The sequence below is a fragment of the Mytilus galloprovincialis genome, chromosome 1, assembly GCF_965363235.1.
Source record: "Mytilus galloprovincialis chromosome 1, xbMytGall1.hap1.1, whole genome shotgun sequence".
NCBI classification, from domain to species: Eukaryota; Metazoa; Mollusca; class Bivalvia; order Mytilida; family Mytilidae; genus Mytilus; species Mytilus galloprovincialis.
This window is the reverse complement of record NC_134838.1, coordinates 122591116-122617282: the sequence shown is the minus strand read 5'-3', so window position 1 is coordinate 122617282 and position 26167 is coordinate 122591116. Positions and strand designations below refer to the sequence as shown.

Genomic DNA, 26167 nt, shown 5'->3' with positions numbered 1-26167 from the left:
ACATTATTATTTATTAAGTACACCGAAGTACCTGGGTGATGTTTACAATGTAATTTGAGTATTTGTGGTAAAACAGAGCTTCAGAAATCCCGCTTGACTCAACTATTTGATCTGAAGCTTTCAATCTTTACAAACAATCAAACTAAACTTTATAGAATTTTCAAATTTCTAAACTTTAGTTTAATAACTTATAGTTTGAAATAAGTAACAACATATATAAATTACTTGAGAAAGAAAAACAAAATAATGGAAAAACAAACATGAGTTATTGTATAGGATAGCGTCAATAGCCAGGGTACATGTTTACTCATTTAATGTACTGGACAATCGAGCAAAGGACGAATAGTAAATAATAAGTCTTAATGTCTTAATTGCCAAATAATGAAACAGAAATCAATTATGTACGAGATCAATACTGTTGACAAATCTTTAACGGGATATATGATGATTAAATAACCACGAGGACTGCAAGTAGGACATTTGATATTCTAGGATGGAAACAGATAACTACTTTATAGCTTATAAAATAAAGACAATTTACATTAAGTGACAAAAATGTAAAAATTTATAAAGCTACCAACGATTGAGTAACGATATATTAACGTTGTGAAATCTGATTGAAATCTCTTCAAGTATTATGGGAAAATATACCGACCTGCAGAAGAACTGCCAAAGTATTGCAACCGAATAATGTTTGACGTAAGGATATTTTGTTGGATTATACTGACATGTTTGGTATGTAATTTTAACACTAATATTAAATCTGTTTTAGTGTTTTTCATACTGTTACAATAACTGCCGTTTATTTCTGGTTTCACATTAGAAGAAATTTTATTTTATTCATGCTCAATGTAAAAGCATACCTTAATTCATATAATGTAAAACGTTTGGTTTCATTTTATTTTATTAATAAAAGATGCTTTATTACATTATTTTACATGATGTAGTTTATAATAATAAGTGTGTATGTTTGTTAGTTTTGTTCACGCATCGTTGCCAATATAATGGAATTTGATGTGACTGTCACACAAGTGAGAAATTTAGCTAGCTTTAAAACTAGGTTCAATCAACCATTTTCTACCTAAGAAAATGCCTGTAGCAAGTCAGGAATATGAGAGTTATCCATTCCTTTGATGTGTTTGAGCTTTTGATTTTGCCATATGCCTAGGGACTTTCCGTTTTGAATTTTCCTCGGAGTTCAGTATTTTTGTGATATTACTTTTTTCTAGTGATAAGTAGTTTCCTAAAAAAGATAATGATGGGATTTTTGGTAATTTTAACATAGACTTCAATTCAAGTTAGTGAGGAATTCGCCAAGTTGAATTTTAGCTTTAATGAAATACGTAGTTTGATTCTAGTATACTTGACTTTACCTTGTATTTTGAATGTATAAGCTTTATAATGTTGTATTCACCTCAATTGTTTATAATTTAATATCAAATCAAAATAAAGTTTGGAATTCAAATTTTGTTTCTGAATTCCTATGCTCCTCTTACTAAGTCTTTTGCTGTTGATATTTTTTTATATACATATTAAACTAAAGATTGTGAGCTACCCCGATATATTCCTTTTTATAGCAGGAGTTATTCAATATAATTGTTAAAAAGAGGCAAACTGTGTTGAGAGAATGCCATTCGCGTTGAAACCCGTGCGACAACACTTCAGATAATTTAATTAACTGCTTTTTGCAAGGCATATTTCTGACCATGATTACATAGTTTAATATCCTTTTCACGCCTGGTAAACCATCTAATCTCAACCAAATGTTGAGACGGAAAAAAGTATTCTGGCACTTCCTGTTGAGCTTTTCTGGTTCAAAATGTTCAAAATAAACACAGGGTAGGTAGACTTTTCGTCAATTTACTGAAAATCAATGCGTTTTTTGTAAAATCGGAGAATGTCATGCCATAGATATTGGAATTACAGTTTATCTTGTGTATAACACAAATGAATATGATTTAAAATGACATCGTAATGACTTTTCTCCAGCAGGTAAATGTGGCCAGCGCAGTCAGCTATTGACAAAATGACAGTGATATCATTGATAAACTAGCATATATATCAGTAAATTAGTATTTTTCTAAAACATTATAAACATAAAATTACAGTTTGTTCTTTTTCTTTACTAGTATAATTTCATTAAGCTAAATATGTTATAAAGTATGTCATGTTGAGATTTTCTGGTATCGGTTGAGATATTCTGGATCAATGTTGAGATCTTCTGGTGAATGAAATTTTCAACTATAAAAAAGAAGATGTGGTATGACTGCCAATGGGACAACTGTCCACAAGAGACCAACATGACAGACATTAACAACTATAGGTCACCGTACGGCCTTCAACAATGAACAAAGCCCATACCGCATAGTCAGCTATAAAAGGCCCCGATATGACAATGTAAAACAATTTAAACGAGAAAACTAAAGGCCTTATTTATATATATATAAAAAAAAAAAAATTAACGAAAAACAAATATGATTCAATATGTAACACATAAACAAACGACAACCACTGAATTACAGGCTCCTGGCTTGGGACAGGCACATACATAAATAATGTGGAGGGGTTAAACATGTTAGCGGGATCCCAACCCTCCCCCTTACATGGGACAGTGGTATATATAATAGTAATCAGTTGAAAAAGGTTTAACTCATCAGATGGACAAAAATACAATTGGACGTGGCCGGGTTCTTGAACATCCCGACAACAAAAAGACACTAGGAACAGATCTGAGAGTACTCGCAGTTATCTGACAGCTAGTTCAAAGCCACTAACAACTAATAAAAAAATCATGCATCTAAGACTAAACTATCAATCCGTACACATCCAACATCCAATGAATTTAGTGTAAAGACGTCATAAACAGTCAGAGAAAAACATGACCTTGTGTAGCTTAGTATCAATTACATATACAACTGTCAATATTCATAAACTTGCCGTATATTGTTTGACATTTCAACAGTCATTTTAATCTTGTCTGTAGTTATCACAGCAGCTTCTAAAGAAGCCTTTGGTTGTAATAGAGTCTAAATAGTAAATAGCTGTGTTTTTTGAAGTACTAGTATTATAGTACTAACGCTGGAGATTAAGTCTACCGTTTGAGATGCAGTTTTGCACAGAAGCTTTAACGTCAATAATGTTGTAATTGACATCTCCAGGGCTAGAATTTTTTTTTTATTTATGTGTAATATATTTGTTTTTCGTTCATTTTTTTTTATATTAATAAGGCCGTTAGTTTTCTCGTTACAATTGTTTTACATTGTCATTGCGGGGCCTTTTATAGCTGTCTATGCAGTATGGGCTTTGCTTATATTTGAAGGCCGTACGGCGACCTCTAGTTGTTACTTTATGTGTCATTTTGGTCTCTTGTGGAGAGTTATATCATTGGCAATCGTACACAGAAAGAACATTGATAATAAAACGGATACATACAAATTGAAAACAAATCGCGTAAGAAAAAGCAATTATTGGTATGTTAGTTTTATTTAGTATCATGAATATTTTTGGCTCAACTTCTTAATCAGGATCAGGCAAAATTATTGGCTTTTTATTCTAACATTTTTTTTTCTTATTCCTCTTCCATCCCATTTTTCGGCATATTACACGTCCGTTTAATTTGGTCATTACATCACGGACTCCTAACGGATGCATATTTTGTAAATGAAAAACTTTTGTTTATCCTTTCGGCGTTCGTTCGAGCTATCTGGTAAGGTGTGACCACAGTTTTTAGCAGATATCGCATGCTTAGCATAGACACACACAATTTTTTTTTAGAATTTAAGTTGACCAGGCCAGAGTTCAAACTAACTATCTCCCACAATTTAGCTACGTCGAATCCAGTTTTAAAATATTTAAAAAAAAAACTGAATTAATATTCAGAAATGGATAATCATTAAATTCATTCATTTCATCAAAAGTTATTTTCATTTAAAATAGATAATTGCAAAGGAGATGTACATACAATAGAGATTACCTCTAACTGTCATAATCTGAAGGAGAACTGTTCTAGCGGACAAATGTGGAACTATCTCCTGACACTTTCAAGACAGTTCTAGCTGGAACAGTTCTAACCAAGAACTGATTTGGTCATTGCTAAGTTCTACCTAGAACTGATTTACACAGTTCAACCTGGAACTGATCCTGACAGTTACACGGCTAAAAAAATCTACGACTAGAACAGAACTGCGACCTGATTTCGCCACGAACGCATTACGATTGTTTTGAACATGTTTAAAGTTTGCTACTCTCAACACGATCACCAAGACCTCATCAAGACCGTTACACGACCATACTGCATTACGATCGTCAATAGCATTATTTTTTTAGAGATCGTAGTGCAATCACGGCCTAGTGTGACGGGGCCCGGGTTATAATATAAATGTTGCTGAATACTGCCAAATATTAAGGATGTGCCCTGAATGCAGTTGTGAACAAACATCTAAGTTTTAATTATTTCAATACAACACCTGTGATTACACTAAGTTGGATGTCACTTATAATACTTACAAAGCAATTTTAAAATCGAATCATATTTTTTGTGTGACAAGTATTATAATGACAAAAATGACATCTTTTACTCACATTTAAATTAGCACCACCTTTTAAAGAGGCTGCTTCATTTGTTCTAGGTCGGGCTATGCCCTGTTCGCCCTATCACGTGACCGGGTTAAATATGGCTGAAAATAAAACGAGTGGAACCGGCTGATATAAAGATGGCGACTGAAGTTCAAATTTATACTGTTTTGCTAGGGAATATAAAAAATGAACCTGTTTACAATATAAATATATATTTTTAAAATGCAATCTTTTTTTCTTAGGCCTTATTCATCATAAAAACGTTTCTCCGACATACATTTTATAAACTTGAAAATAAAATATAGCATGGCGATTTATTATCGTCAAAGTTGACCAATGCAGTATCATATAATATAGTCTGATTGAAAAAAAATATTTATCTTTTAAATTCCGACAATTTATCTAAAATTACGCTTCCCGCCATACTTTTATAACCGGCTGATTGCTTGCCGGTGAGCGAGACCGGCGAGGGCGGCGTATGCCTATTTCCGCCGGCGGCTGATTTTACAGCAAATGAAGCGACTGTGCATATACCGGAAGCGTCGACCGGGCTAACCCAGGTTAAGCCGCTGTGGCAAATGAAGTACTACCCCTGAAATAATGTGTACGAAAAAATAAACCTAGAAAAGGGGTCATGTTCGATTGTTTAGTTTTTAACTATTTTATTTCTTTATAAATGTACGCATTTTCGGCATTAAATAATGTCTGTTAGGAATCGAATTCATCCAAATCATATTAATATATAACCATTGTAAAATAATCTTATTTATATTTGTAAGGCATGCATTTTTCTATCGGTAATGCTTAAAATTGTATCTGTATTTAGATTTTATGTTACCACAGACAGAAAACATGAATCAGGTTAACCGTAAAAAAAGGTAAACTCGAATAGTACAGCGCAACCAGAAAGTCTCAACATTGTGACAGAAAGACTCAACCAATACCTTTATATCTCAACCATTTATATTTTTTTTATTTTTCTGCTCAGAGTAGGCTTGACAAACAAATATTTGTGCAATTTACAGACGTGGTTATCGTAAAGCCTAAAAAAAACCCCAAATAATTGACACATTTTCTTGCTAAGTCATTAATATCATAGCGATTCTATCGGATTTAAAGAATATAAACATTATAATCCGTAGGAGAAAAGTGATTGTGACTTCAATTTAAAATATTTTAAACCAAGAAGAGACATACATGTATTAGTTACAATTATTATTTATCTATGGCATGACATTCTCCGATTTTACAAAAAAAGTCGTTGATTTTCAGTAAATCGACGAAAATTCGACCTACCCTGTGTTTATTTTCAATATTTTGAACCAGAAAAGCTCAACAGGAAGTGCCAGAATACTTTTTCCCGTCTCAACCATTTGGTTGAGATTAGATGGTTTACCAGGCGTGCTTTTTCGGATTTATGTTGGAGAGGAAACAATTTGTATATTGTTTTGTGAATACAAGGTGACTCGGGTTCTGCATGCAAAGCTGACACAATCATACATTTCATCCGCATACAGCAATGAAATATCTATGAATTGCTTAGGGATATCCAAATTCCAAATACTTAATTCGGACCAAAACACGATAAGAGGTGCACAATGGTATTATATGCTGAGGATTATGAGGGTGCTTTAAAATGTCTGACAAAGGGATACAAACGTGTATTGTAGTGAGAGTTTATGAGAACGTCAATGTAAGGCTAATATTAACCCACAAAAAAATCATTAGGATCAATAAATGATAAAAAAAACTCTAATTGAAAGAACATCTTGTGATAAAATTTCTGTGAAAGCTAAAAAAAAAGATCTGTTATGATGTTCAGGGGCAGTTGCGGAAGTAAAAGTCGGTCGCAAGAACGGACAGAGCTAATAACGGAAAACACTCCATAACTATATATCGTCCGCTTGTGTTCGATGTAGATATATATGTGCATGGGTTAGGGCAAAAGGATGGTGTGGGATGTTGTAGGCATAAGTGATTGTTGCTGTATTTGATTGTTTTGTTCACCATGACAGTATAACTGACTATTGACGCTGGTCGGTTTCAGAGTGTGTTATTTGGATTTATTAACCAACTAAATGCATTATTGCCAAAAGTGACTGTTTATTAAAAATTACATATTTTCGGTAATGGCCCTGTTTTTCTGTAATGGCCCTGTTTTTTTCTGTAATGGCCCTGTTTTTCTGTAATGGTCCTGTTTTTTTTTGTAATGGCCCTGTTTTTCTGTAATGACCCTGTTTTTTCTGTAATGGCCCTGTTTTTCTGTAATGGCCCTGTATTAATGCCCAGTTTGTCTGTATTAAGCCCTGTTAGGGTTTTTAATAAAGTTAATAAAACTAAGTTGTAAAGAGTATAATACCTTTTTGTATTTTATTTAATTTAGTAACCAGCAACCAACATTAAAGAACCATATAAAGGGATCACTGTTCATCCTGTTTTTTAACACATATTTCTTTCAACTTAATAACTTGGAAATTTGGTATATTTAAAGCTTTAAAATGGTGAAGTACAAATTATTTTGTTCAAACTAAACTGTCATTAAAAGAGTAAGACAGTACATCAAGTTAGCAGCAACACACACACTTTTGTTCAGTTGGTTCGGGCCATTGCAGACTTCCTCGACCATTATTACAGACCTTGGACATAGAACAGGGCCATTATAAAAACACCCATTCATTAATACTATAATAAAATGTGGCCTTCATTAGAACTGTGACGTTTAAATTTTGTTCTATGGATATTTTCCCTACATCTTCTTTATTATAAAAAATATTATTTGATATGAAGTTTTTTTTTATTATACCATAATAGAGACATTATAAACCATATACAAACAAGTAAAAGCTAAATACTTACATTACTTACACGTGTTGGTCAACGTTTTTCATTATGTAACACCTTTAATAAATTTTGTGTATGAAATACATTGTCAGGTTTGAGTTTTTTAATGACTACTTGCAATTTTTGAAAGCTTTGTGAGCTATATGTTAATTTAAACACTGTTTATTAGTCAAACATTTCAGCTTTGATGAAATAATATAATATTTATTCAAAATATTATCAACCGAACTGTTTACCTCTTTGTCATGTTAAATGGACAATAATAAATCTTATAAGGTAAAGCGACTAAGTACATCTGTGGATATTTTTAAAGTGAAAAAGTTAACGAAAGTGTATTTCTTGAATAACATCCATCACAAATGTCCTTAACAAAAAATGCTGTGCAGCAAACATGACGAAAATACACGGGAGTTATAATACCAAAAGGTTAACCCGATTAAAGTCAACACAGCCTAATGCAGTAAAGTCAAGACATGTTTTAAACTCATAACTTGTCCTTATATATGGCATGAGAGGGGTTATATAAAGTTGGGTTGATATGGCTTTAAATATAAAGAAGATGAATATGTTAATAAATAAGTGACAGATAGTTATGCACTCACACAAGAAGAAAAAAAAAACCAACTAAAACACAAACAAACACTGAAAACAAAACAAAACCTGACTGTATCTTTGTATTCCTATCTTTGAGAGTTTTGTATCTTCTTAATATAATGTTTATAATATTTACCAAAATTCGTTTATACATTATGTAAAAAAGAAGATGTGGTATGATTGCAAATGAGACAACTCTCCATAAGAGACTAAAAATGACACAGAAATTAACAACTATAGGTGACCGTACGGCCTTCAACAATGAGCAAAACCCATACCGCATAATCAACTATAAAAGGCCCCAAAATGACAAATGTAAAACAATTCAAACAAGAAAACTAACGGCCTAATTTATATACAAGAAATGAACGAAAAACAAATATACAACACATCAGAAAACGACAACCACTGAATTACAGGCTCCTGACTTGGGAAAAGCAGATACATATAAAATGTGGCAGGGTTAAACATGTGTTAGCGGGATCCAAACCCTCCCTTTAACCATGGACAGTGGTGTAACAGTACAATTTAAGAACTAACAGTTGAAAAAGTCTGATTTCATCTTATAAATACAAATAGAAATACATCTAACAAAAAAGGACGTGGCCGGGTACTTGTATATCCCAACAACAAAAAGAAACTTAGTACTAATTATCGTAGTTTAAAAAAAAGAAACGCATGCTCGTTTTGTTAAATCGTTACCTGGGTTTCCGCTGGCATTGGTTTTTCGAAAGAAAAAATCCTGATCATTGATGAAAGTTAAGTGCGAAAGAGTTATAACGGTTCGACATCGCACATTCGAACTTGACAGAAAATCAACAAGCAACTGATAGTAACAAATTTAAGTGTGGCAACAAAGAAACTTGACCCCATGGTCAACTCTGATTGTTACTTCAGTTTATGTTGTCTTTGGTCTCAAGCTGATGTTAAATTAGATAAGCTAAAACTTTTAACACGTGAGCCAATTTTGTTACACAATTATTATTATCAAATATTATTGGAGCTAGTTCATACCATGCATACCCTGAACATATTAGTACAGTGGAGAGAAGTGGAAGGTTTAAATAGCTAATTAACAAGGTTTAACCTACTTTTTCTTTGGAAAATGCCTGTATCAAGTCAGAAATATGACAGTTATTTTCAATTCTTAAAAAAAAAAAAAAAATTCTTACTGTTTTTTGTTTTGTTATTAACATTTTGTTACTTAAACATATATCAAAATTACATATTGATAGAACTAATGTAAAAATGCGCTAAATACCTAATTGTTTTTTTTTTCAGATCTCAAACACGTCAGGCTATCATTCCTTTGGAAATGCACAATACCATTGTTGGCCATTAGCAGCTGATGCAAATTCCCCAACACCTTTAACGTCTTGCTCTGGTAAGTTTTTGACATTCTCAGTTGATGCAAATTACTCATCACCTTGGAGTATATTCATTAGAACTAACTTGATCGGTTCTACGCTATCGGTCCAACGATTTACAGAAAAGAACCGAAAAGAACCAAAAAGGACAAAAAAGAACCAAAAAGGACAAAAAAGAACCGAAAAGGACCGAAAAGAGGATACATATATTTATTATATAAAGTTAAAACAATGTATATGTTAGCGACAATAAGTGAAATTAGGCATTAAGCTTAAATCCTAGTCAATATAAGCTAACGCCTAGGCAGTAAGTCTATTGCATAAATGAGGTTATTTAAGCTTAAATCCTAAAAAATGAGTGCAGGCATTAAGCTTAATTCCTAAAATATAAATGAGAGTAAATAAAAGTCATTTGTTCATTTAAATAAAAATATATTTGTTACATAATAACATTATGAAAACTAGAGCCTGTTTATCGAAACTGTCCTAAGATCGTTCCTGAAAGATATCCAGTCTTAGGACAGAAATTATGATAAAGTTAGGACCGACTTACAACATGTCTCAACATGCACATCGAAGCTATCTGAGGATCATCTTAGCTAGGATATCATAACCACTGTATTGGCGTAAAAGAAAATAGCAAATGAAAAAAAAAAATATTGTATGAAATTTAGCCAACAACTTTATGATTAGAAAATAACTATGAGCTTTAAATTAAAGGGTAATAAATAATGTTGATAGTATAATTGTACATTTAACTCTTTGAAACAAAACATAAGTAAAAAAACATAACTACGTTTCATATCAGAATTAAACAAACTAACTGTATAAAGTTAAAATCAAATGTGTAATGGGTAAAATCATACGTTTAAATATGAGCAAAAGATAAAAATGTAATTCCACCGATGCAAAACTACAGGGCCCAGTTTCATCCTAAATATAAAAAAGGAAGATGTAGTATGATTGCCAATGAGACAACTGTCCACAAGAGACCGGAAATAAAATCACTGATATGTATATTAAAACTCATCAAATAATAATTAAAAAATAAGAAAACCTTATAGAAATTTTCGTTAAAATCATGTTATTATCACTGTTAACAAAGAAAATTTATTTATCAAATATAAAAATGGAAAATGGTGTGAGCAAAAAATCATATCTTAATTTTGTCTGCTTGTGACCAGTTCAAACCAGCTCGACTAGTGAATTGTGCAAATTTTCAAATAAATATTATAATTATTCTATAGAACCTCCCCCTTTTTTAATTGAATATTAAACAATGGACACAGATGGATTCATGACAAAATTGTGTTTTGGTGATGGTGATGTGTTTGTAGATCTTGCTTTACTAAACATTCTTGCTGCTTACAATTATCTCTATCTATAACAGTACTTTCTGTGGAAAATGTTATTGAAAATCTTCAAATTTTAAGATAATTGTTAAAAATTGACTATGAAGGGCAATAACTCCTTAGGGGGTCAATTGACTATTTTGGTCATACTGACTTATTTTTAGTTCTTACTTTGCTGTACATTATTGCTGTTTTTACAGTTTATCTCTATCTATAATAATATTCAAGATAACAAAAAAACAGCAAAATTTCCTCAAAATTACCAATTCAGGGGCAGCAACCTAACAACCGATTATCCGATTTATCTGAAAATTCCAGGGCAGATAGATCGTGACCTGATCAACAATTTTACTTCCTGTCAGATTTGCTCTTAATGCTTTGGTTTTTGAGTTATAAGCCAAAAACTGCATTTTACCCCCATGTTCTATTTTTAGCCATGGCAGCCATCTTGGTTTGTTGGCCAAGTTACCGGACACATTCTTTTAACTAGATACCCAATGATGATTATGGCCAAGTTTGGTTAAATTTGGCCCAGTAGTTTCAGAGGAGAAGATTTTTCTAAAAGATTACTAAGATTTACGAAAAATGGTTAAAAATTGACTATAAAGGGCAATAACTCCTAAAGTGGTCAACTGACCATTTTGGTCATGTTGACCTATTTGTAGATCTTACTTTGCTAAACATAATTGCTGTTTACAGTTTATCTCTATCTATAATAATATTCAAGATAATAACCAAAAACAGCAAAATTTCCTTAAAATTACCATTTCAGGGGCAGCAACCCAACAACCGATTACCCGATTCATCTGAAAATTCCAGGGCAGATAGATCGTGACCTGATCAACAATTGTACTACTTGCCAGATATGCTCTAAATGCTTTGGTTTGTGAGTTATAAGCCAAAAACTGCATTTTACCCCTATGTTCTATTTTTAGCCATGGTGGCCATCTTGGTTGGTTGGCCGGGTCACCGGACACATTTTTTAAACTAAATACCCCAATGATGATTATGGCCGAGTTTGGTTAAATTTGTCCCAGTAGTTTCAGAGGAGAAGATTTTTCTAAAAGATTACTAAGATTTACGAAAAATGGTTAAAAATTGACTATAAAGGGCAATAACTCCTAAAGTGGTCAACTGACCATTTTGGTCATGTTGACCTATTTGTAGATCTTACTTTGCTGAACATTATTGCTGTTTACAGTTTATCTCTATCTATAATAATATTCAAGATAATAACCAAAAACAGCAAAATTTTCTTAAAATTACCATTTCAGGGGCAGCAACCCAACAACCGATTATCCGATTCATCTGAAAATTCCAGGGCAGATAGATCGTGACCTGATCAACAATTTTACTACCTGTCAGATTTGCTCTAAATGCTTTGGTTTTTGAGTTATAAGCCAAAAACTGCATTTTACCCCTATGTTCTATTTTTAGCCATGGTGGCCATCTTGGTTGGTTGGACGGGTCACCGGACACATTTTTTAAACTAAATACCCCAATGATGATTGTGGCCGAGTTTGGTTAAATTTGGCCCAGTAGTTTCAGAGGAGAAGATTTTTCTAAAAGATTACTAAGATTTACGAAAAATGGTTAAAAATTGACTATAAAGGGCAATAACTCCTAAAGTGGTCAACTGACCATTTTGGTCATGTTGACGTATTTGTAGATCTTACTTTGCTGAACATTATTGGTGTTTACAGTTTATCTCTATCTATAATAATATTCAAGATAATAACCAAAAACTGCAAAATTTCCTTAAAATTACCATTTCAGGGGCAACAACCCAACAACGAAATGTCCGATTCATCTGAAAATTTCAGGGCAGATAGATCTTGACCTGATAAACAATATTACCCCTGTCAGATTTGCTCTAAATGCTTTGGTTTTTGAGTCATAAGCCAAAAACTGCATTTTAACCCTATGTTCTATTTTTAGCCATGGTGGCCATCTTGGTTGGTTGGGCGGGGCACCGGACACATTTTTTTAAAACTAGATGCCCCAATGATGAATATGGCCAAGTTTGGTTAAATTTGGCCCAGTAGTTTCAGAGGAGAAGAATTTTCTTAAAGATTACTAAGATTTACGAAAAATGGTTAGAAATTGACTATAAAGGGCAATAACTCCTAAAGTGGTCAACTGACCATTTTGGTCATGTTGACCTATTTGTAGATCTTACTTTGCTGAACATTATTGCTGTTTACAGTTTATCTCTATCTATAATAATATTCAAGATAATAACCAAAAACAGCAAAATTTCCTTAAAATTACCATTTCAGGGGCAGCAACCCAACAACGAAATGTCCGATTCATCTGAAAATTTCAGGGCAGATAGATCTTGACCTGATAAACAATATTACCCCTGTCAGATTTGCTCTAAATGCTTTGGTTTTTGAGTCATAAGCCAAAAACTGCATTTTACCCCTATGTTCTATTTTTAGCCATGGCGGCCATCTTGGTTGGTTCGGCGGGGCACCGGACACATTTTTTAAACTAGATACCCCAATGATGATTGTGGCCAAGTTTGGTCAAATTTGGCCCAGTAGTTTCAGAGAAGAAGATTTTTGTAAAAGTTAACCCAGGACGAAGACGGACGACGACGACGACGGACGACGACCACGACGGACGACGACGGACGCCGGACGCCAAGTGATGAGAAAAGCTCACTTGGCCTTTTGGGCCAGGTGAGCTAAAAATCGATTTCCTTTTCGGTTCTTTTTTGGTCATGTTCGGTCCTTTTCGGTTCTTTTCTGTAAATCGTCGCTCTTTTCTGTAAGTCGTCGAACCCACACAAAAGACAACAAATGGAAGTTTTTAACGACCTTGACTGGCTATACAGCCCTTGCACGGTCGGTAACACAAAAGGAACTCTTTTCGAACCTTTTATAGCTGACTTTGCGGTATGGGCTTTTTTCATTGTTGAAGGAGGTTCAGTGACCTATAGTTGTTAATTTCTGTGTCGTGTGGTCTCCTGTGAAGAGTTGTCTCTTGGCAATCATACCGCATCTTCTTCTTTTTTTATGTTTACAGGGTCACAGTTACAACAGACGTGAAATCATAAAAACATACTGACAATATCATTGAATATAATATTTGTAGTAAAAAAACAATATCAGACAGTATTTTTCATCCTGTCTTTTATTGCAGTGTCGTGAATAAAACTAAATTGTCGAAAGAAAGATAAACTTAATGTGGAAAGTGTTTACATCTTTCAGAAGCAGTAGTAACATTCGTGCTATAATGAAATTTAACTAATTCACTTTCATATGGTCTGAATATTTATTAAACTCTATGAACTATTAGGAATGTTATTTCTGATTTTTTACGCGTTCGGGTCTTATATAACACTTAAAATTCCCGTTAAGCGGAAACCATTTTTGTTTGTTTTTACTTCTATTGGGTCGATACTATGATGGTTTTCGTTCAGTAGCTTACACGTTATCGTTATCATTTCATTGATACATTGTGTTTGTATTTGTTTGTATTTCAAATCCATGTATGGTTTAGGTTATCAGCTTTGAAATTAAAAAATGATACAATTGTGTTTAATTATGAAATGTTGCTATATTTAACTGTTATGAAAAATGACGACCAAAACAACGAAGACTATGGAGTTTCAAATCTAAACATTAATAACATTATAAAACTAACCTAAAACTAAGGATGTAACCTCCCCAGTCAAAGTTGACCTTGGGTTACTGTTTGGTTTTCCAAACTCTGTTCATGAGTGTCCAATGAAGTCGTTACAGCATTACTCCATAACGTTTGTCTTTCCTCTTGGACAAGGGCAAATTCTGATAGTAAATGCTTTAGTTAGAATTCTAACGTGTATATAACGTTTTACAATTCGAACATTGACATATCAGAAGTTCTCTAACAGGTAGGTTCTTAGATTTTAATAGCCTAGACTGCGAGAACCGTTATTAGGCTCTTACACCTGGTTGTCCTTGAAGAAAATCTGCTGATCTGCATTGATCATTTTTATTTCAAAATACCATAATTATGTCGGTTGTTTGGTGGTCAAACCCGAGAACACATGTGTGTACAATTCAAGATAATTTTTTTTAATAAAAAGTCAAACAAAAACAACAGATCGTTTGTTGTTTTATTTTTTCATATTATTATATTAACTTTATCCTATACGGAAATCATCAATCTGTTATGCTTCATCTGCATTATGTTTTTACAAATCAAGAAAAACAGATTTTTATGTGTTTACTTTTCCACACAAAGTTAATATATAAATAAACATTATAACTAGAAACTACTATTAAGATGTCGTTAATATGCCTTTGAATGGTAATTGCAGAACACTAATATAAAAGGTTAATTTAGTTTTTTTCAAACGTGGTAAACAAACTATTCAGAAACGGTCTGTTTGGAGATATTTAGTTGAATCCACTGGGAAACTAACTATTAACAAATATGTATGCAAAGCGAAATAGATCAATATAGCATAGAAAAGTAACCATTTGGATTTAGTATTAGATAGTTGTTATGCATTTTTATTTGAACAAAAGGAAATATGATTTGAACGTAGATATATACGACACAAAAACAGAAAAAGAACACTGCTTTGAATTCACTGATGTTGCATTAATTATTTTATTTTAAGCCATCTAACGTTACATGAAATCTCCAGCCAAATGACTTTTAAAGGCAAAATTACAAAAGGGAATTTTCACTATTGTTGTTTAAATTAAGTCCATTAATAGTCCTTGATGTTTTGTTCGTAATTTTCAAGAACAGTGAAATATAAGAACTTTTAGTCTTAGGTGCATAATTTTTCATTAGTAGTTACTGACTAAAAACTACACGTATAGCTGTCAGTAACTGCGAGTACTTTCAGGTCTGTACTTAGTGTCTTTTTGTTGTGGGGATGTATAAATCCCACGCCACGTTCATTTAGTGTTTATGTTTAATGTATTTCTATTTGTATTCATCTGGTGAGTTAGGCCTTTTGCAACTGATTATAGTTTGTTCTTATGTAGTATTGTTACACCACAGTTACAGGTTAGAGGGATTGACGTCTTCAAACTAGTTTAACTCCGCCACATTCTATATGTGCCTGTCCAAATTCAAGAGCCTATAGTTCAGTGGTTTTCGTTTATTGTTGTTTCTCATAATTGATTATCGTTTGTCGTTTTGTATAATTTGTTCTTGTGTTGTGCCGTTGTACCATTGTCCCAGGTAAAGAAAAGGTTGGGACAAACAAAGTAGTTCAACATAACCACATTCTTTATTTGCTTGTCCCAAGCCAGGAGCCTGCAATTCAGTGGTTGTCTTTTGTTGTTATCTAACATTTTTGTTTTTCGTTTATTGTTTTGTACATACATTTTTAGTTTTTAATGGTTCACTAACGCAATGAATATGTTACTTTCATAGGGAATTATTGTATTCGTCTATTTCCGACTCATTTACGTATAGTCAAAATACTCGCTTGAACTGTTGTTCTGACAAGTGACTGAAATGCTTTAAAGAGTTCTTTTTTTTATTTCTTTGTTTGGTTTCTTTGTATGAAGTATCGCGATTTTTGTTTCTCGTAGATGGGTTGTCCTTTGTCTGTAATACTGATATCTTAAAATAAGTACATTTTAAACCCATCGATTAGAAAATTTATTGTGTTGTTTGACCGCTATGGAATATCAAGTCCTCTTTTTCTCTAATGGGATCTACCGTTTGTCACATTTGGGGCTGGTTTTGTTTTAAATGGGTTCGTGTTGCTCTTGCTTTAGTTGTGAGTGCTGCTATTTGTGTGTGTTGTTCATACTTGTAACTTTTTAGTCTTTTATTTTTCATGAGAACGTATTAAAAATTATATATTTCACATTCGGTCAAGTTTCAAGGTTAGGCAATTCTTAAAGACCGATGATCTAGCATTTGGTGATGCCCCGTTGTCAACGAAGGGGCCATTTAGGAGATTGATGCCATGTAAGAAAGTGACGTTATCCAATCAAAATGAACGTTACAAACGTTGTTGCATAAGAATTTGAATTGTAATCCTTGTCAGTCAGTACGTACGAACGTACGTCCCGAAATTAGTTTCCGTTAAACTTTAGTTTGCCTCAACAAAATGTTATTAAACACATATACCATGCTTAATATCACAAAACAGAGATGAATTTCGAACTTGAGTGGCTTCACTTTTATCGTATTGGAGTTATGCCGCTTCATAAATAAATAAAAATGCGATCTCTAACTTTAAAATTGAGAATTATGTTTGCCTCAACCAAATGTTATGAAACTGACAAACAATGCTTATTACGACAAAACACAAATCAAGTTCGATTTTGGTTGGCGTCATTTAAACAGTTCTCGAGTTAAGGGACTTTATTACATAATTATGCAAGCGGGGTATCATCTGTGTCCATGGAACACTTTCTCTATTTATTTTATTGTCTGTATTACCGATATTGTGATATAATTACTTTTAATGATTTTTTTTAATGAATGCCAATCAGACATCTCTCCATCCATGTCACATTTTGTAAAATTAAACCATTATAGGTCAAAGTACGACCTTCAACACGGAGCCTTGGCTCACACCGTACAGCAAGCTATAAAGGGTACCAAAAATTACTAGTGTAAAACCAACGGTCGATTCTATATAAAAACGAGAAACGAGAAACACTTATGAATCACATCAACAAACGACAACCACTGAACATTAGGTTATAAGTACTGTACTGAAAAGTTGAACATCGGTTAACTACTGTCGACTTTATTATACATGCCTTTTCTAGAATGGGCAAGCTGGAAATTCTTAAAACAGGTTCAGTCCAATTTGAGAAATGCTAGTTTGCCTTTTGAAGTCAGTGGATGCGAAAGTCTTTCTATTCATAGTTTTTATGAATTGAATAAAAGGTCGGATGTTCGTCAATGTCTGAGACAATGACCCTCTCCCTTCACGACATTATGAACTAAAAGACGAAAAGACGGTAACATAATTATAGTCTAAAAAAAAATTATCTAAATTCAGTGCGATACAAAACTAGTCATTAGATGAATGTGGAATTTTGTCCATTGATTCAGTATATGATTTAATAAATGTCAATTAATATGTATATTTCCTTATTGTTTTAACTCACTTAGAAGATACAATCATTTCATTACAGGCGTCAACATGCGATGGGTTGTCCCCCCTCCATCAGAAATAGAAGCAGAAACAGAGTTTAACGTCACATACGAACTCATTCTAGATACAACATTCTATACCTGGGCTTTTACTAATGGTTATTTCGATAACTCAGGACCAAGTGCGACAGGATTTGCGTAAGTAGGCCAGGACTGTCATTAATGACATGCACTTAATTTTCAGCATGAATATACATGTATCTTAAGAATGTCTAATAAACCCCACTCGTGTACTATCTAATAGTAAAACGTCACAAATTTTTCAAAATGCAAAAGAAAGCCGACGACAGCATATAACATATTATAGATTAACTTGACCGCATGTTCATGTGTCTTTCAAGGTAATGGTTGTCAGTAGTTTTTAACCGGATTTTTGTGACAAAATGTTGTCCGTGCATTAACTCATGAACCGTTCAACCAAAGCTTTTAAAATTTTAATATGTTGTTACTGACAACTAAATGAAGGTCAAGTTCAATAATGGCGATTTTGACTTTTACCGTTCAGGAGTTATGGTTCTTGAAAGATTGAAAAATGGAGTTTCCAGTCGTGTCCCTGCATTTACGCATGAACTGTTCTACCTAAGCTTTCCAAATTTTAATATGTTGTTACTGATGACAAAATGGAGATCAAGTCCAATAATGGCGATTTTGACTTTTACCGTTCAGGAGTTATGGTTCTTGAAAGATTGAAAAATGGAGTTTCCAGTCGTGTCCGTGCATTTACGCATGAACTGTTCTAGCTAAGCTTCCCAAATTTTAATATGTTGTTACTGATGACAAAATGGAGGTCAAGTTTAATAATGACGATTTTGACTTTTACCGTTCAGGAGTTATGGTTCTTGAAAGATTGAAAAATGGTGTTTCCAGTCGTGTTCGTGCATTTACGCATGAACTGTTTTACCAAAGCTTCCCAAATTTTAATATGTTGTTACTGATGACAAAATAGAGGTCAAGTTCAATAATGACGATTTTGACTTTTACCGTTCAGGAGTTATGGTTCTTGAAAGATTGAAAAATGGTGTTTCCAGTCGTGTCCGTGCATTTTCTCATGAACCATTCAACCAAAGCTTTTGAAATTTTTATATGTTGTTACTGATGGCAAATTAGAGGTCAAGTTCAATAATGACGATTTTGACTTTTACCGTTCAGGAGTTATGGTTCTTGAAAGATTGTGAAATGGCGTTTCCATTCACGTTGTTGCATTTACTCATGAACCATTCAATCTAAGCTTTTCAAATTTTAAGATGTTGATACTGATGACAAAATGGAGGTCAAATTTTATATTGACGATTTTCACTTTCACCATTCATCAGTAATGGTTCTTGTGATATTGCCAGGACACAAATAAATATTAATAAATCCGGTTTGCTGTCGTTGTGACAGCCTCTTGTTTATTTTATTTTATCAAAAGTTACTTTGTATATGTTGTTGAATAGTTGTACATAAAAAATCAGCTCATATATCTAGTATATATTTGAAAATAAAAAGGAGGCCGAACACTATCAATTCAGAACTTGACAATTACGTGCATTTATTATTACGATTTTACCATTTAAGATCGACTTAAATGCGATTTTATTTTTTGCGATATTGAGAAAAATCCTGTTGAATTGATATAAAAAAAAAATCAAAATGCGAGTTTAAATTATTGCGATTAAAGCCCTGTCGCATTTTTCGCAATAATAAAGATATCCCAATATTTTTGAACTAACAGTATACTAAATAGAGAATCAAAACGTACAAAGCAGATGAATAAACTCATCATAGATACCAGGACTAAATTTTGTACATACGTTAGACGCGCGTTTCGTCTACACAAGACTCATCAGTGACGCTCGAATCCAAAAAAGTTAAAAAGGCCAAATGAAGTACGAAGTTGGAGAGCATTGAGGACCAAAATTCCTAGAAGATAGACCTCCCCAAATCATAACAAAAAAGAAAAGAAAAAAAACATAAAACTATATATAAAACCCTACATTAGAAAATAAAGACTGAACGACACGGCGGAATTCGACAAATACTAGGACTGTTATCATGTGCTCAGACCTGGAAAAAGTTTTGTTGTTCATGGTAAGTTACAATTGGTGTTTAGTCTCTTTCAATGATGTAATAGTTGAGAAAAAGAGGAAGGGAGAACAGCCATGACTATTGAAATATAGTCGCTGCTATCTGTGACACAGATATTCTTAATTAAAAGTCAGTCAACCAGCTCACGATAGCGCCAGTAAAACATTTAAATATAACCACTAGGAATCCTTTGTGTTATAGATTCCTTGTCAGCAGCAACCCTTTCAAGAAAAGCATTTACGGAAACATAAGTCATGAAATATCGTTTTAATTAGGAGATTATTACTCCAAATGCAGGAGCTGCTCGAATGTTTTTACATAGAAATGGTTTTGAATTAGACAACTAAAATCATTTCTTTTGTCCTCAAGTGTTGTTCTCATCCGAACCTCCTTGTCAATTTCTAGAGTTGAACCTAGAGGTTGGTTGTACTTAACCATATCAAGTCCGATGGGATAGATTTAATTCAAATAGTCACCAAAATAACAAAATGAATATTATTTTTTTTATTATTGGTCCATTATTACAACAACCCTGTTTCTAGTTTTACTGAAGACATATATCTTATAAAATTTATTGATATGCCGGTACACAATAATAATTTGAATCTTATTATCTCTACTTTTAAGTCGTTTCTTCTTCATGTATATTTCTTTTGGAATATATAAATTAGTAGATAGAAAGGTTAACAGTTTGTTTTACACACAACTGATAATGGATTTTCATTATCAAAAAGGGGTATGAAGATTTTTTTGTTGAATATCGATCTACACAACTATAGATTATATATAGGAAGAAATAAAATGCTCATTGAATATTTATAAAATATATTATTTTTCTCTTATATGAATATACAATGCTGGCTTTATCAGAATAACATCAGGTTTATATGGTTGCACTGTAATACTACACGATTGCTGAGTTCGTTCGAGAGTTATAGACATATATATGACCCTACAAAACAAAAGAACAATGTCCAATAAGTTGTATGTCATAAAATTGAGAATGGAAATAGGGAATACGTCAAAGAGACAACAACTCAACCTAAGAGCAGATAACAGCCGAAGTCATACTAAACTCTTAAAACATATAAAGGAACTTAAATTTAAAAAACGTACAAGACTAATAAAGGCCAGATGCTCCTGCTTCCTAAGGGGACAGGCACAATAAGGCGACGTGGTTAAACATGTTTTGTGAGATCTGAACCATCCCCTTTACCTCTAGTCAAAAAAGAAAACACACAACAATATGCACAGTAAAACTGATTTTAAAAGAAGTTTGATTCTGATGTCAGAATAGGTAACATAAAACCCCAAGGAAAATGACAATGATACATAAATAAAGAGCAGTTACTGACATGCCAGCGTTCATGTATTGCAATATTAATTTTTATGCTTGTGTACTCTATTATAACTATTCGTTCACTTACGATTCCATTCACAAAATTTAAAAATATGACAACTAATTCATTTGTATACTTCACAGCGATGATACGACAGCACAGGCTTGGTGCGAGAATACGATCTGTCCTGCTGCAACTAGTGCAGACGAAACTAATTGTTGTGTGCATCATGTCAATGCCCATTCTTGTCCACTTGCTGGACTTCCTAACGCTTTGTGTGGACCTTGGATACCTCCGACTGGTAGTGTTTTCACGCATTCTTCAGTACTAGTAGGCCCAGTACAACAGGGAAATTGGTCAAGTCATATTGGCGGACTTTACGAAGAAGGCTTAACAGCTCTTATAGCTCATTTTAAAGTTGCTGGCCTACACTTGGCCTTGGAAATAGAAACTAGGGTACTATCGAAAACAGGTGATTTTTTTTGCTATTTATTCGTTTTTTTTAACAGAGAAACCCATATTCAAAGTTATGAAAATAAATTCATTAAGTAAAATTTATAGTAGGTTAACGACAAGATAGACATGTTTCTGATGTGCATAAAACCATTAAGAGTGTGTAATTTGAAATTTAGTTCGATACACAACATTACATTATCTATAATTCAATAAAGTCATTTCATTTCAACTTATTTTTATAGGAAGCAAATTGGGGTTATTTATGTAAACTTTGAAAACAAAAGGCAAAAGTTCTGAAGAAAGAACTTAAAACTTGAGTTAAATGGGGTAAATAGCATTGGAAGTGAGGACGTTTAACTTTTGACAGTAGATCCAAGTATCTCAAAAAAATGTTGAACTGTATTTTAAAATTAAAAAAAAAAATATTAGATATTACCAAACAAAATGTTTCATACCAAATCAATTAAAAATGGAAAAGTTATATGGGCTTGCGTTGTTTGGCATTATCGAGGAGGCTGCAGTCAATAAACTTCAAAATAAAAAATAACTAGACCCGGTTTGTTGTAGGTATAATCAAGTTTATTGGCAACACTTGTTACACTGTTATAGCTGGACATGTTTTACAATTACATTTGTGTCAAATGTTCTTTACTAAATACATCAAAAATATCAATTTGCTTTGACATTATTAATATTGTCTGTAACATACACTTTTTTTTAGATTGTGGGGATGGTACATGTGCCACTGGGGAGGATTGTGAGACGTGTCCTAAGGACTGTGGATCATGTCCATTAAAGTCATGGGCGATAGCTCTTATTGTTACATTTTTAGTCCTTGCCGTTACTGCAGCGTGTATCGTTTTTGGAGTAAGTTTAGTGTTAAAAGGTCTTTTTGATAACTATCTGCCAAAACATACTATGAATTTTTAAATAAGTAAATGGAATAAATTCAGTTGCTGGCTAATTAATTTACATGAAAATTATAATATGCAATAGGTAAAGAAACATAACAAAACATGTATTTTTAGATTAAATCTTACATCTACCCCTAATAATTCAGTACTCCATGTAATCGTTCTTTCCTACTTGCGCTTTAATTATTGTAAAATTGTGGTATTTTTAAGGAAGAAAAGACGATATGCCTTGGAACAGGCCAGCTACCAAACCCTTAAAGAGCTGTTGCAAGGGTTGGTACAGTCAATGTAGCCATCGTAGAGCAACTCACTATAACGATTGAATTGTTTGTGTAATCTTTCATCGTATTTTCGTTTTTTAATTTAATTGGTTGAAATTAACCTAAAGTATTAATCAAAACCTTGTAATTCAGTGTTTGTCGACGGTCGCTGTTTTCAATAGATGTTTTTTTTTGTTTGTTTTTTTTTTATCTTTATTACAAATCATAAATTTAGATACACTTTGTCATTTCGGGGGCTTTCAATGCTTATAACCATACGGTACTGGCTTTGCTCAAAATTTATGACCTCATGGTGTTCTACAGTTGCTAAGACCTTCGTCATTTGGTCGGTCCCTGGTGGACTGGTGTCTTAATGGTATTCAAACCGCAATGTTTTATTATATATTTAAGCAAACTTAGTTTTTAACTTGTAGTATTTTCGATATCAACAAAGAAAGTTATTATGGGACGAATCATGGATTGCTAAACACGATGACATCAAAGAAGGTAAACATACGCTTTTAATTACCTCACCTATCTCAAGGGGCAAGGTGAGCTTTGTTCATCACTTGCCGTCCGTCGTCGTTGTTTTACAAACTGGGGTAAATTTAACCAAACTTGACCACAATCATTAATGGAGTATCCTGTTTAAAAAAAATGTGTTCGATGACCCTGCCTACCAACACAAATGACCTACATGGAATAAAAAAGAACAAAGAGGTAAAAAGCAAGGGTAATGACGATTTTATCTTAAAAACTATAAAATATAGATTGAAATTTTAATATTGAAAATGATAAGCAATTAAAAAAAGAATTGCAAATAATACGAAATAGTTTATTTTGTGTTATTTGAAAAAAGTCCTTCCTCTTCATCCTCATCGATAAAGAAACATGAAAACGTAATAGTTTTTAAGTCCTTTTATGGAATCCGTTGTTTATATCTAGTCGATCACAAAACTAAATTGTCACATCAAAATTGTAGAGCCGAGGTCAATTTATAAAACCAGTTCAAGAATGACACTGTATAAATTATTGTTAGATGCTGAATATAAACATTGCGCAATGTACATGACCAGTAAAAGTTCATATACCCATAAACTAATCATGTATTTCAGATGATGGACTAAGAGGTGCATTTGGCAGTATGATCAGTGTGAATTGTACAAGTAACAACGACATGAGCGGGACTAACAGTATGGCTATGTCCGCAACACGAAAACAAGTGTTTGCTAAAACAGCTATATAGTTTGTATATTATTGGGAGCAATTAAGTACATAAGCAGAAGTTCAATAGCTTTATATTTCAGGTCTTAATTTCAGTTACCTTGCTATTGATTAATAAATTGTATCATAACATTTTATATAGATTATCACATTCTCACGTTATAAAGCATCCCAGGTTTTCAATCTGTAAAAACGAGTTGATTTTTATATAGAAAAAAACTAATCATACATGGACTTCACTTTAAAATTAATATGTCAGTGTAATAATTTCTTCACTGGAACGATTGACTAAGTCTTGATTTTCACGATTTTATGCATGAGGTTGAAAAATCCTATGAAATGTTTCAAGCAATAAACCAAAACTGTTCTTACTGTCCTCAATGATTTTACATGAGGGTATTTTGAAGATATTTTGCTTCCAATTTTTGAACATTTTCAGTAAAAAGAATTAATATACGGGAAAAGATCAACGAATTACGGAACAAAATTAGCATGGTAACAAAGACGACATCTTAACGTATCCACACACGTCCATATCCAGAATACATAGCATTTGCCCTAGGCATAGACAGTGTCCCTACAACATACGAGTGTTTTTTATGTCCTCTTTGTATCTTCCAACAACTCTTCAATGACAAGTTAGGTTTATATATCATCTTTTTTATTCATATCTGTTTTGCTTCCAATATTTATAACATTGCATTTACCTTTCCAACCGTATCAATCGTAATTTTTAGCTTTAACTTGTTTTTAATTTTTGTTGTTATTAAATTGATATTATTAAAAACATAAAAATTCGATTTTTCAGCAAAGGTAGAACAGTTTGCGTCAGGAAAATAAAGAAAAAAGAATTTTCATTAACATCAAAGATACGAAAAGAAGTTAAAGCTACTAGGTAAAAAGTAAAATCACAAAAATACTGAAATTAGAGGAAAATCAATTCTGAAAGTCCATAATCACATGGCAAAATCAAATAACAAAAGGCATAAAAAACGAATGGACAAGAACTGTCATATTCCTGACTTGGTACAGGCATTTTCAAACGTAGAAAATGGTGGATTAAACCTGGTTTTATGGCGCTAAACCTCTCACTTTGATGACAGTCTCATCAAATTCCGTTATATTTACATTGATGCATTAACTAAACAGACACCATAAATAAAAAAGTCAAAATATGGGTACATCAGTCATCATCGTATAACAATTTTAAAAGGAACAAGTTAACAGAACACAAAAACATCTATCTACAAACACATTCATTGATTTGTGTGTCTGAAGTCAGAAAATTTTATACGTCACATAGGTTTGTCGTTCAATGTGCATACAAACAATTTTAAAATAAAAGTATTAATATATTACTATCAACAAGTATAAAAATGAGGATACTCCGGCCCATAGCCCGAATGTCTCTGGAATTAATGGGGGTTTGGAGCCAAGAAGCTTTGACTTTAATCGTCAAACTTCAATCGGATGATCAGTGGCCTGTTTACCTTATTTTCCAGTGGCAGTCCATATTTCCAGCACTTGATCCCTGTTAAACACAATTAGCTAGACCTACCTGGTTTTTTTTTATTAATTCATGCTCGTCCTGAACATGAATGTAATATTTATCACTGAATGCAAAAACAAATATCAATGAAAAAATCAGCCGACATTAGTTATATGAAGTGAATAACCCAATTCGACCATTACACAATTGCAGAATGCTAAATGTGAATATTTCAGCAACATGTGTTTATCGATATATTGTAGAGAATTAGACCAGCTAAACCTGTGTAAGTTTGTAGCAGGCTGTATAGATGTACCAAACGTTTGTATACTAACAGAGTACTGTCCTAAAGGTAGCATCAGTGATGTTCTTATGAATGATGAAGTGCCACTCAACTGGGCATTCAGGTTGGTAATCTACAACAGCAGCATAATATTTTAAAATACTTATGGAAAGTAATTTTTAGATGTATTGGTATTTTAACAAAACATCATAGTATTATAGTAGTTTTTTTTAAATTTTATTCCAATGGAATAAGATTGAAAGCAGTCAAT

General features: G+C 32.8%; 1 protein-coding gene across 4 annotated transcripts in view; it reads left to right on the top strand.

Annotated features, from left to right (window-relative positions):
- The first annotated feature begins 397 nt into the window (after nucleotides 1-397).
- Nucleotides 398-26167, top strand: part of LOC143056413 (atrial natriuretic peptide receptor 1-like) — a 55619-nt gene continuing 29849 nt past the window's right edge. For 2 of the 4 annotated variants that reach the window (XR_012972335.1, XM_076229506.1), the window contains exons 1-9: nucleotides 398-735; nucleotides 9292-9394; nucleotides 17845-18001; nucleotides 21414-21742; nucleotides 22448-22593; nucleotides 23335-23407; nucleotides 24016-24145; nucleotides 24933-25019; nucleotides 25877-26020. Coding sequence is in view for 2 of the 4 variants with exons in the window: in XM_076229506.1 (XP_076085621.1) it covers nucleotides 691-735; nucleotides 9292-9394; nucleotides 17845-18001; nucleotides 21414-21742; nucleotides 22448-22593; nucleotides 23335-23407; nucleotides 24016-24145; nucleotides 24933-25019; nucleotides 25877-26020 (1214 nt within the window). In the remaining 2 variants the exon portion in view is untranslated. The remainder of the gene's footprint in view (nucleotides 736-9291; nucleotides 9395-17844; nucleotides 18002-21413; nucleotides 21743-22447; nucleotides 22594-23334; nucleotides 23408-24015; nucleotides 24146-24932; nucleotides 25020-25876; nucleotides 26021-26167) is intronic. The other 2 variants (XR_012972338.1, XM_076229511.1) reach the window with 2 other exon arrangements.